Source organism: Anabrus simplex, chromosome 7 (assembly GCF_040414725.1).
Source record: "Anabrus simplex isolate iqAnaSimp1 chromosome 7, ASM4041472v1, whole genome shotgun sequence".
In the NCBI taxonomy this organism is placed as follows: Eukaryota; Metazoa; Arthropoda; class Insecta; order Orthoptera; family Tettigoniidae; genus Anabrus; species Anabrus simplex.
The window spans coordinates 80,130,334-80,143,606 of record NC_090271.1 but is presented as its reverse complement, the minus strand read 5'-3'; the positions used below and the strand labels follow the sequence as shown (position 1 = coordinate 80,143,606).

Genomic DNA, 13,273 nt, shown 5'->3' with positions numbered 1-13,273 from the left:
GAACAGTTATACAGTTATTTATTGAACAGGCTGGAACAAAATGTAGCTTTCACTGATATCACAGTTTTGTTTATGATTGGAATAGCATAGAAGCTGTTGAGTGATATGAGGTCAAGTCAATAAATTCCTGGACAGATCTCATAAATAGTTCTTTGTATATCCCAGACAGTATTTGGCTCCATCACCTTCAAAGTGTCCTGCTCCATAGCTAAATGGTTAGAATGTTGGCATTTGGCCCAGCAGGTCCCGGGTTCAATTTCCGGCTGGGTCAGGGATTTAAATCTTCATTGGTTAATTCCAGTGACTCAGGGGCTGGATGTGTGTGCCGTCTTAAGCATTAGAGTTCATCCAAGGTAGGGCCCCATCCTCGCAGACACGCATGTCACCTATATGGCGTTAACTCAAAAAAGACCTACACCAGGCCTCATCGGAGGCCACACGCCATTAATTAATCTTCAAAGTATTCCCCTTTTGAGATTAGGTGTAATTCCAGTAGGCTGCCATGGTTGGAACAATTCCAAAATGAAATTTTCTTGCAGTATGTTCGAAACAGACGGCAATTCAGTTTGAATTTCCTCCGCCATCAGAAATATTCACCCCTTCAGCAACATTTTTGGTTCTGGGAATAGGAAGAAGTCACAGAGCACATGATTGGACAAATAAGAAAGATGTGACACTGGAATCATGTTGTTGTTTGTTGGCCCAAAACCGTTGAGTCAGGAAAGAAGTACAAACAGGTGCATTGTCATGATAAATGAGCCACGTGTTGTTTTGGTATTGATCAAGTCACTTCCTACTCACATCCAACATTTCAAAACTTTGATGTAGAAAGCAGAATTAACATTGTTTGACCAGGAGGAACAAACTTCTTGTGAACAATTCCTTTCTGATCCAAAAAAAAAATCAACATGCATTTGCTGTTGCTTTTAACTTGCCTCACTTTCTTCGCTTGAGGTGACCCCAGACTTTTCTATTGACTGCATTGTCATTTGGTTTCTGATTGGAGGTGAAAGCCTAGGTTTCATCACCAGTAATGACAATGGTAAAAAAGGTGGGGTCATTGGCAGCTTGTTCTTTGAGGTCCAAGCAAACATCACGACTTTGTTTCTTTTGGTCATCACTCAGGAGTATGGGCATGAACTTTTATGCAACATGCTGCATGTGGAAATCTTCCATTAGAATTTTGTGGCAGGTTCTTTTACTGATTCCTACTAGTGCAGTGACTTCATCAGTGGTTTGACGTCTATCTTTGCGGAAAGTCTGATGCACTTTTGTGATAATTTCTAGTGTTGAAGTGGTCACTGGGTGACCAGGGGCACACCATCGTCAATTGATATTCTGTCCTCCTTAAAGCAGGAAAACCTTTCAGATGTGTAGGAATATCCCATAGCCTGCTCCTAAAGAGCTGTCTACTGCATTTCATAATATTATGAAGCTATTTTCCTTAGTGTGAAGCAGAATTTGATCCAAGCACACTGTTCATGTAAATCCTCCATTTCACTATTCACAGAGGGAACATAGCACATACTTACAAACACAAGTGTAGAGTCAATTCCAATGCAGAGAAAAAGCTCATTTTCAGCACACTGACTCATCATTACATTGTGGTACTGCTTTTGGTGGGTAACAATGATAACAATACTCCACTTAAGCTCGGAAAGTACAGTCTGAGAATCAAGGAGAGTGTTATGTGTAGTGTGCGAGTTGCAGGGATGTTGGGGACAGCACAAACACCCAGCCCCCGAGCCATTGGAATTAATCAATGAAGGTTAAAATCCCCAACCCGGCCGGGAATCGAACCCGGGACCCTCTGAACCGAAGGCCAGTACGCTGACCATTCAGCCAACGAGTCGGACACTTACTGGACTGATTACTGAGATACCTCTCATCCATTATTAAGACTGCAACAACCGACCTTCAGTTATTTCTGCCCCTAGAAGACCTACAGACCCTTAAAGTGAGCCGATAATGAATAAGCATACATTTTTGTTACAGGCCAACAAAGGCCCTTAAAGCCTGTGACCTCTGTTGTTTAAATCAAGTATGAGATAAATATTTAATGTTAATTTACATTTTAACTGACTATGGCATTATTCCTATGAATGTAAATTAATAGAATAAATTAGAATAGGTCATTACTTGCACAGAATGAAGGCAATAACAATACTACAGGGTGATTGAAAAGTCACTCCCTATTTTTAAATGATCACAGGTTAACCACATTTCAATTGAGAATTGTACTGTAGATACTGTAAACTTTGTGTTATCGTGGATGATTGGTTAGACACATTCAAATAAAGGTAAGTACTACTTGTTTTACTACTAATCAGCCGGGCTGAGTGGCTCAGACGGTTGAGGCGCTGGCCTTCTGACCCCAACATGGCAGGTTCGGTCCTGGCTCAGTCCGGTGGTATTTGAAGGTGCTCAGATACGCCAGCCTCGTGTCGGTAGATTTACCGGAACTCCTGCGGGACTAAATTCCGGCACCTCAGCGTCTCCGAAAACCGAAAAAGTAGTTAGTGGGACGTAAAGCAAGTAACATTATTATTATTAACTACTAATCAGCTCTCTCAAGTTTAAATTTTAAGTTCATGAGATCATTTTAAATAGTGAAATCAAGGGGCTGTTGTTGGAACCAGGCAGTGCTGGATTTAAAAGAAAGCCATCGATATATAAATACAAACCACACATTATAATCATAGTGTAGTGGAACATTTCTTCATAGAAGCAATGTTATCATACTAAAAGCAATATAATCTTTTAATGTTTGGGTACAATTAAATTGATTGCTTTAGACTGAATGTGAAATTACTCGTTCGCTCTTCTGATCGTATAAATACCTACTGTATACAAAGCAAATTATGAATGTACGCTTTCTGTGGTTGCATGTATAAAATATGATTCAGAATTATTTGATAAGATAATCAGCTATGTGGGAAACGATAAGGAAAGGAATGTGATTGTAGTGGGTGATCTCAATTTACCAAATGTCAATTGGGAAGGTAATGCGAACGACAGGAAGCATGACCAAGAAATGGTAAATAAGTTAATATGGGAAGGACAGCTGATTCAGACAGTGATGGAACCAACTAGAGAGAAGAATATCCTGGATGTGGTGCTGGTAAAACCAGATGAGCTCTATAGAGAAACCGAAGTAATAGATGGTATTAGTGATCACAAAACTGTTTTTGTGGTAATTAAAAATAAATGTGCAAGAAAGGATGATATTAAAATAAGAACTATTAGGCAGTACCATATGGCTGATAAAACAGGAATGAGGGAGTTTTTAATAAGTAACTATGATCGGTGGAAAACAGTAAATAAAAATGTAAACAGACTCTGGGATGGGTTTAAAGAAATTCTTGAGGAATGTGAAAATAGGTTTGTACCTTTAAAGGTGGTAAGGAATGGTAAAGATCCAATATATTATAACAGAGAAGTAAAGAGACTGAGAAGGAGGTGCAGGTTGGAAATAAATAGAGTTAGAAACGGCTGTGGAATTAAGGAGAAATTGAAGGAACTTGCTAGGAAATTGAATCTAGCAAAGAAGGCAGCTAAGGATAACATGATGGCAAGCATAATTGGCGGCCAAACAAATTTTAGTGAAAAATGGAAGAGTATGTATAGGTACTTTAAGGCAGAAACAGGTTCCAAGAAGGACATTCCAGGAATCATTAATGAACAAGGGGAGTGTGTATGCGAGGATCTTCATAAGGCAGAAGTATTCAGTCAGCAGTATGTAAAGATTGTTGGTTACAAGGATAATATCCAGATAGAGGAGGTGACTATTACTAAAGAAGTATTAAAATTTACCTATGACAGCAATGACATTTACAGTAAGATACAAAAGTTGAAAACTAGAAAAGCAGCTGGAAATGATAAGGTTTTGGGGGATGTACTAAAGACAGTGGGTTGGGATATAATACCATATCTGAAGTACTTGTTTGATTATTGTATGGATGAAGGAACTTTACCAAATGAATGGAGAGTTGTTATAGTAACCCCTGTATATAAAGGAAAGGGTGCCAGACATAAAGCTGAAAATGACAAGCCAGTCAGTTTGACATGTTTGTGAAATTAATAACTGGCTTGATAGAAGGCAGTTTGGGTTTAGGAAAAGTTATTCCACTGAAGCCCAACTTGTAGGATTCCAGCCAGATATAGCAGATATCCTGGATTCAGGAGGTCAATTGGACTGTATCACAATTGACCTGTCTAAGGCATTTGATAGGGTAGATTATGGGAGACTACTGGCAAAAATGAGTGCAATTGGACTTGACAAAAGAGTCACTGAATGGGTGGCTCTGTTTCTAGAAAATAGAACTCATAGAATTAGAGTAGGTGAAGCTTTATCTGTCCCTGTAATAATTAAGAGGGGAATTCTGCAAGGCAGTATTACTGGACCTTTATGTTCTCTTATATATCAATGACATGTGTAAAGAAGTGGATTCAGAGATAAGGATTTTTACAGATGATGTTATTCTCTACAGAGTAATAAATAAATTACTTGATTGTGAGCAACTGCAAAATGACCTCGATAATGTTCTTAGATGGACAGTAGGCAATGGTATGCTGATAAACGGGGTTAAAAGTCAGGTTGTGAGTTTCACAAACAGGAAAAGTCCTCTCAGTTTTAATTACTGCATTGATGGGATGAAAGTTCCCTTTGGGGATCATTGTAAATACCTAGGTATTGATATAAGGAAAGATCTTCATTGGGGTAATCACATAAATATGATTGTAAATAAAGGGTACAGATCTCTGCACATGTTTTGAGGGTATGAGAGTCGAATACAGGCAGCCGAAATGAAATTCTTGAGGAGTATGATACAGAAGAGTAGACGAGACAAAATAAGGAATGAGAAAATCCGGGAAGAAATTGAAGTGGAAAAAATGAATGATAGAACAGAGAAGAGCCGACTAAGATGGTTTGGGCACATAAAGCGAATGAGCGACGAAAGAATGCCAAAAAAGGTGATGGAAATGCAAATCCAAGGAAGGAGAGGCCATGGGCGACCACGATTGAGATGGAAGGATACCATCCAATGCAGCATTATAGAAAGAAACCTGGACTGGGACACAGTGTTGGAGGAGGAGTGGTGGAAAGACCGAAGAAAGTGGAGAGGAACCATATTTGCCCCTACCCGGCTACAGCTGGATAAAGGGAAATGATGATGATGATGATGATGATGATGATCAGTAAGGATGTAAAGGAGATAGCATATTTGTCTCTGGTGAGACCCCAACTAGAGTGCATGGCCAGGCAGGCAACAATTTTTGGAAATCCCTCCTTACTCCTCACCCCCGTACAAAGTAATATCGCTAAAAGGTGTGCGGACTATACTTGTGCCAGTCTCCTTACCTCCATCTTTGCTCTCTGACCTCTCTTGATCAATTTTTGTTCTCTTCCGACCTCAGTGGTATTAGGTTTGCCTTCATGGCCCTTCTGACCATTTCCATTCATTTGGCAGTATTACTGGAACTGGAGCCTCTTCTCTAAAGTTCTTATTTCTTACATTCCACTCCAAAACCAACTGAACAAGTCCTAAGGGTGTCAAAATTTATCCCATCTCTTTTTCAGGTCAAATTTCAGCAAATCATTCTCATAAAACTGATTCAGTAACTTTTTTTAAAATCAGTTAACGTCCATGTTTTCAAACAGATTGGCTTCCTCCTCATCAATTCCAGTTCTTCTATATCCATTTCTTCTCAGCCTCCAACAAGCTCAGTGAGGGGCTATCTTGACAGATCTTCAGTCTTGATTCTTGATGCAGGAAGTGTAGCATGAGAACAAAATTGGATAAACACAGAAAAAAAGAAAAGACAAAAAGATAAAAATGAATACAGGTAGTAAAATTCTAGGAACACATACACAGGACTAAAAAATACAAAAGGAGAAAAGGAATCCAACAGGTCGTTGTAAATAATGGAAAGGAACAAACAAGTGCAAGTCAATGAATATTTAATTTTCACAACTACATTGTACTCAAAATAAACTTTCAACTTGCATGCGCTCTACAGTGTGATGGCAGTAATGCCAGACCTGTAGCTTAGATACTTTCTAGCAGAACAAATATGACCTAGGCCACCATAGAGCATCCAACACAGAATCTGAAGGTTGTGGGCTTGGATCCCACTGGTGTCCAGTTGGCCATTTTTGTTCTGCATTTAACATCTCTTCAATATACACTAGGCCTATATGTACTGAACACAACCTAATACACTGAAAGTTTATTTCAATCACAAGTCAAGTCATGGATAAAAGGATAGGAACAATGAAAGGAATGCATAACAAAAAAGCCACAATATCAGTCCAATGTAGGAAGAGAGAGGAATAAGGAGAGACACAGAAGAACATGGGACAATTTTATCCTTATGAAGCTGCGAAGCAGAAACAAGTTCATCAGGGACTAAGAAGAAATAGATGTAGATGCCTTTGAGGCATTTCAGGACTTATCCTCACATCAAAACTCATATTCATCTTTAAAAAATATAATATATACAGGGTGTCCTGGGAGGAAGGGGCCATACGTTAAGAGGTAATAATATCAGTTATTCTAAAGCGAAAAATGTATATGAACATATGCTTTATTTTTAATAGTTTCTGAGATACAGACCATACTATGTAATTGTCGATTGTTAATTTTCCTTGCAGCTTATATGTAATTATTGTGTAATTGTCCATTTCCCTTTACAATTTATTCTCAAAAATACCCCCACTACCCCCACCAAGTTCAATGCATTTTGCAGCTCTTGCAGACAGATGCTGTGTTGCTAATCAGAGCTGATGTCTCTCTTCTTTATTGTGTGCACAAGCATTTAAAATGCAAGCAAGCAAGTCTTCCCTTGTTTCTCAGCTGTGCAGAAAGTCATCTACAGCTTCTCGTAGGGCTACGTTCAACTGCTCCTAGAATGTTTTCCACTTCACTTACATCTTGTTTGCCCTGTCGTTCCGATACAACACAGACTCTGGGAAGAGAAGCACATTCATGTTTTAAAAAAAAAAAGCAAATCCCCCACTTTATTTCATTTCAGATTATGGGGAGGCTCTTTTATCAATAGCATAACAGCAATCAGCTTCAAGGTCCGTGAACTAACTAAATTTAAAAGACATTTTTTAAATTTAAAACAAACAGCAACCACCTTGGAGGGAATAAATGAAGAGACACCTAGCAATATTCAGAATAGTAACAAAGGAAAGTTTTCAAAAAACTTTTTATTAGAAGACAAGCAGAATATTTAAGCGATAAAAGTGCTGGAATTTTTTTTTTACAACATCTGTTCAAATGAATAGAAATAGTTATTTTAAATTAGGCTAACTATAAGTAGATTCATTTACCTCTCATTTCACTACCCCATTCAACCGTCCACATTGTTTTTAATTTATTTTAAATTTACATAGTATTTAAGAAAAACAAGGTACCTGTTTTAGATGTTCCTAAAAAGATAAATACTTAGTGAATTCACCTAAGCAATGTAAAACAGCTGAAGAAGATGTTCTAAACAGGAACAAAACATGTACTGTGTATGATTCATTTTCTTAAATGCAAATATAAGTATCAAAAAGGTGGAAGATTTTTTATTGTTATTAAGTATTTGTAGGTATTCCTGTGTCCAGCCCAATGTGTGGTGAGCAAGCAAAACATTTTCACGATGCTCTTGGCTTAGAAGGTAATTTTAAAGCATCTCCTGGCTGGCTTATGCGGTTTAAGAAACGCTACGGAATACGAGAAATTGCTATTCACGGAGAGCGTCTCAGCGCAGACACGGTTGCTGCTGAAAAGTTCACACAGGAATTTCAATCATTCTTTGAAAAAGAACAGCTTGACTTTAGACAACTTTACAATGCAGACGAAACAGGGTTGTATTGGAAATGTTTACCGTCCCGAACATTATTGATGCAACAAGAACAGCAAGCCCCAGGCAGCAAAATATCCAAGGAAAAAATAACCATTATGGCATGTGCTAACGCAAGTGGTGATCATAAATTAAAATTATTAGCAATAAGGAAATTCAGAAAACCCCATTGTTTTAAACAAGAGAATGTACCTTTGCAGCACTACCATCAAAAGGCAGCATGGATGGACACACAGATATTCAAGGACTGGTTTCACAATCATTTTGTGACAAGTAATGGCCTACCTAATTAAGCAGTGCTCTTGATTGATAATGAGCCTTCTCATTCACACGAAAGTGAACTTAAAGAAGGTGATATTTACGTGAAATACCTTCCCCCTAATGTAACTTTATTCTCCAACTTATGGACCAAGGCGTTATTGCTGTTTTATTTTTTATTTTATTTTTTTTTGCTAGGGGCTTAACGTCGCACCGACACAGATAGGTCTTATGGCGACAATGGGATAGGAAAGGCCTAGGAGTTGGAAGGAAGCGGCTGTGGCCTTAATTAAGGTACAGCCCCAGCATTTGCCTGGTGTGAAAATGGGAAACCACGGAAAACCATTTTCAGGGCTGCCGATAGTGGGATTCGAACCTACTATCTCCCGGATGCAAGCTCACAGCCGCGCGCCTCTACGCGCACGGCCAACTCGCCCGGTATTGCTGCTTTAAAGAAGAACTATAGGTCATCTCTGTTACAGCAATTGGTTGAGGAAGGCATCAATATTCCAACATTTTGGAAGGACTTCAGTTTGTTGGATGCTCTTCATGCAGTCAATGAGTCATGGGGCAAAATTACCGCTACTACGCTCACACGATCATAGAAATCTGTTCTAGGTGAAGAGCAAGCATTTATTTTCCAGTTTCAGTGACGATATTTTGAACGGGCAATGTAGTCTTGCTACGATGATATTATTACTGAAAAACCTGGATAAATGCCAAGATGCAGAAGAAGGTGCCATTATTGAGTGGTTTGACGTCGATAAGGACGATTATGGTTTCAGACATGAAAGTGAGGAGGATATTGTACGGAATTTGATGGTTGGTGAGGAAGACGGAGATTCAGATGATATCGAGTGCGGGAATGATGCAACGGAAACTCCGAAAGTTTCCCACAGCCAAGCTAGTGTCTCTATAGTTAATAGAAGAATTGAACTTCTGTCTTATGTTTTCAAAACATATGCTTTCATAAGCTTAATAACTAGTTTACTAGGTTATCTCAAATATAAAAGATTAAAGGGTTTAAGATGTAGTAGAGAAAGTATAGGACGGTAAGGATTTGACTAGTTAGAATATAAGGATCTTCTACAGGTCGAGCACCAATTCATATACGGTTCATATAATTATATACACACTTGATCCACAGGTGTTGTAATCTTATTTCTAGTTATAGGAACAGCTTTTATAGGATATGTTCTCCCTTGAGGCTCTTACATGGAAAATAGAGATGAATTTTCATTTTCAGATATTGTTTTCTTGAGAAATGTACGATCCAAAATTAGAAAAAATGAAAAAAATGTCTAAGAAATAAAAAGTGATGACCAATTTTTTTCATTAGATACGAATATTGGCATAATTCACATGGCATTTTGTAATTTTTCTCTAGTGTGTCTTACAATACAATGTGAAGTGTTATAATTATTTTCTGCTTGTTCATAAGATACATTTCATTATTTTAACCTATGGTTTTGTTTTTACCAGGCTTAAAAATGACTGCGGGTAATTACCAGAAGTGCGTGCATTAATTACTGCGAATTATCGGGAGTGCACTGTACTACCTCCTCTTAATGTATGGCCCATTCCTCCCGGCACACCCTTAATACACACCTTAAAATGAGACTCTTCACACTCAGCCTCTTATTATGGGATAGTTCATTTATCTGAAGATGTGGAAATAGTCCTTGCCCTTTTATGTCTTCATGTTTGCCCTTGTCTCCATTTCTGTTGCTCCCACTTCTGACACTAATTTCTCACTATGCTTACCCTATCATCTGTTCCTATTCATATACCTATCTTTTTATGAATGACTTGACTATAGTCTAATTGTTTGGTATTATTTAAAGTTAAAAACTTCATGATTGTTCCGTATTGAATAGAGAAATAAGAAGATGTACAATATTATAGGGAAGGATCCACCTTTCAATACTCCGTAGTAAAAAGTAGTTACAACCTGTTTATTGGGACCGGTTTCAACACATTTCAAGTGTCATTATCAGCCAATTAGCGAAGATCTTAAAACAACTAATATATTGAACATGGCAAAATATTAACATTGTATCATATTGTAGCAATTCAGTTAATGTTCAAAACACAATAATCACAGTCAAGAGAGTAAACAGAACATCACTATCTTGCACCGAAAACAAATATATTTGAAGTTCATAAGCAGATCAAGTATGCACTTATGTAAAGTCGTTGCTAGGCAGGTCTTGTAGGCATTTGTTTCTCTGGCCGAAGAGTAAAAGGTGACGTGAATGAAGTCTTAGGAAAACAGTGTAGGATTTAATTTCGTCAAAATCAAAGTGGATATATAGGTTTTAAAATAATTTAAAACGTTAAAAAAGAATAAAGCCAAATAAAAATATATTAAAAAATGGGAAGAAATAATGAAAGAAATACGAGGTTCAACTCGAAACAACTTGCCGTAGTAATTGATAAAGAAATGATAAATAGAGAAAGGGGGTGGGGAACGTTTATTAGAGGGTGGTGATGGTGGTTATTGTTATTAGAGGAAATAAAATTGGGCAACAATCCTTTATATAACACTAATTCGAGAAAAAAAGAGGAAGAGAACCGACACTTCGAAAAATGAAGATATCGGTTAAAGGAAGACAAGGGCCACGAAGGGCGTGAAAATGAAAGACTCCCTAGCCCTCGTAAACCTAATAGCATCGGGGTCGGAAAAGAACAAGAGTTGACCAAGGGAGGTCGGACAGGATAGATGAAAGTGAGGAGCCTGGCACAAGTAAGTGGAAGCAATGCCAGGACTCAGCTAAGGGCCTCACTTTCATCTATCCTGTCCGACCTCCCTTGGTCAACTCTTGTTCCTTTCCGACCCCGACACTTTTAGGTTTCCGAGGGCTAGGGAGTCTTTCATTTTCACGCCCTTCGTGGCCCTTGTCTTCCTTTGGCTGATATCTTCATTTTTCGAAGTATCGGATCCCTTCCATTTTTCTTTTCTTCCCACCCTCCATCCCCCAGGGGCTCTGAACTTCGGAGCGTGGGTTGGCGACCACGGGGCCCTTAGCTGAGTCCTGGCATTGCTTCCACTTACTTGTGCCAGGCTTCTCACTTTCATCTATCCTGTCCGACCTCCCTTGGTCAACTCTTGTTCCTTTCCGACCCCGACGCTATTAGGTTTCTGAGGGCTAGGGAGTCTTGCATTTTCATGCCCTTCGTGGCCCTTGTCTTCCTTTGGCTGATATCTTCATTTTTCGAAGTATCGGATCCCTTCCATTTTTCTTTCCTTCCCACCCTCCATCCCCCAGGGGCTCTGAACTTCGGAGCGTGGGTTGGCTACCACGGGGCCATTAGCTGAGTCCTGGCATTGCTTCCACTTACTTGTGCCAGGCTCCTCACTTTCATCTATCCTGTCCGACCTCCCTTGGTCAACTCTTGTTCTTTTCCGACCCCGATGCTATTAGGTTTACGAGGGCTAGGGAGTCTTTCATTTTCACGCCCTTCGTGGCCCTTGTCTTCCTTTAACCGATATCTTCATTTTTCGAAGTGTCGGTTCTCTTCCTCTTTTTTCCTCGAATTAGTGTTATATAAAGGATTGTTGCCCAATTTTATTTCCTCTAATAACAATAACCACCATCACCACCCTCTAATAAACGTTCCCCACCCCCTTTCTCTATTTATCATTTCTTTATCAATTACTACGGCAAGTTGTTTCGAGTTGAACCTCGTATTTCTTTCATTATTTCTTCCCATTTTTTAATATATTTTTATTTGGCTTTATTCTTTTTTAACGTTTTAAATTATTTTAAAACCTATATATCCACTTTGATTTTGACGAAATTAAATCCTACACTGTTTTCCTAAGACTTCATTCACGTCACCTTTTACTCTTCGGCCAGAGAAACAAATGCCTACAAGACCTGCCTAGCAACGACTTTACATAAGTGCATACTTGATCTGCTTATGAACTTCAAATATATTTGTTTTCGGCGCAAGATAGTGATGTTCTGTTTACTCTCTTGACTGTGATTATTGTGTTTTGAACATTAACTGAATTGCTACAATATGATACAATGTTAATATTTTGCCGTGTTCAATATATTAGTTGTTTTAAGATCTTCGCTAATTGGCTGATAATGACACTTGAAATGTGTTGAAACCGGTCCCAATAAACAGGTTGTAACTACTTTTTACTACGGAGTATTGAAAGGTGGATCCTTCCCTATAATATTGTACATCATCTTAATTGTTTGGTAAGTATTAGCTAACAGTTTAGGAAAGGAGTATTCATCTTTGTATATAAAATAAACATACTGGCTATTAATTATTGCATCAAGTAAAGCATTATTTAACTAATATGATCATTTATCACTTTGCTAGGTGGATATCACTTATCGTCCAGTGATTGATTCAACACTGAACACCCAGGAAGCTAGCACGATTCCACCAGTGATTCGCAAGTACTGATGAATTACCCTACATTTCGTCTACAGTTAATTTAAGTTTTAGATGTGACATATTATTTGATAGATATATGATTGTATCTTCGAGTGTTTTTAGCTGTAATACTATTAATGTATTTCTGTACATAACCTTGTACAGATAAAAGAAATGCAGTGCTATAAAGGAGAACTATAGAGTTATTACTTCCTGTTTTTCTTTTAGAGATATCTGAACAGAGCACTGCCAAAACAGGTATAAGTTATAACTTTTATGTGCTTAAGTTGACTTGATACATAATGGTATCCTGTACTGGAAATACACCATACTGTCTCTCAAAATATTCTGAGTACCTATCAGTACAAGTCCGCCGTAGGGAGTGCAGAAAATAGTGAGAATTCTCTTGTATTGGCAGCTGTTTTTATGACCCTGAAAATTCCTTTATTAATCTGTGTGATATCCTTTGGTTACAGCGATAACCCTTTCACAAATCATCCATTATTACAGGCAAATTGGGGCACATTATTTTTTCTATTTTAGGTATTCATACACCTCAGCCAAGACCAATGCTGTAGTTGGATTCGAAGGAAGACATTGCTTGAAGGTGCTTGGCTAGGGAAAAATATTCTAGACATGGTGGTGATAAAACCATGGGTCTTTGTAGAGAAATTGGAGTGATGTATGGTATAAGTAATTACAAAGTTGTTTTTTGTCTTTAAAAATAAATATGATACAAAGGAAGGATGTAAAAGTAGGA

The 13,273-nt window shown here is 38.2% G+C and overlaps 1 protein-coding gene across 1 annotated transcript in view; it reads left to right on the top strand.

Moving 5' to 3' along the window:
• LOC136877704 (succinate dehydrogenase [ubiquinone] flavoprotein subunit, mitochondrial) overlaps nt 1-12,700 on the top strand; it is a 161,724-nt gene extending 149,024 nt beyond the window's left edge. The window contains exon 14 of the mRNA XM_067151914.2: nt 12,457-12,700. Within this exon, the coding sequence (XP_067008015.1) occupies nt 12,457-12,543 (87 nt within the window). The 3' untranslated portion in view covers nt 12,544-12,700. The remainder of the gene's footprint in view (nt 1-12,456) is intronic.
• The last annotated feature ends 573 nt before the right edge of the window (nt 12,701-13,273 follow it).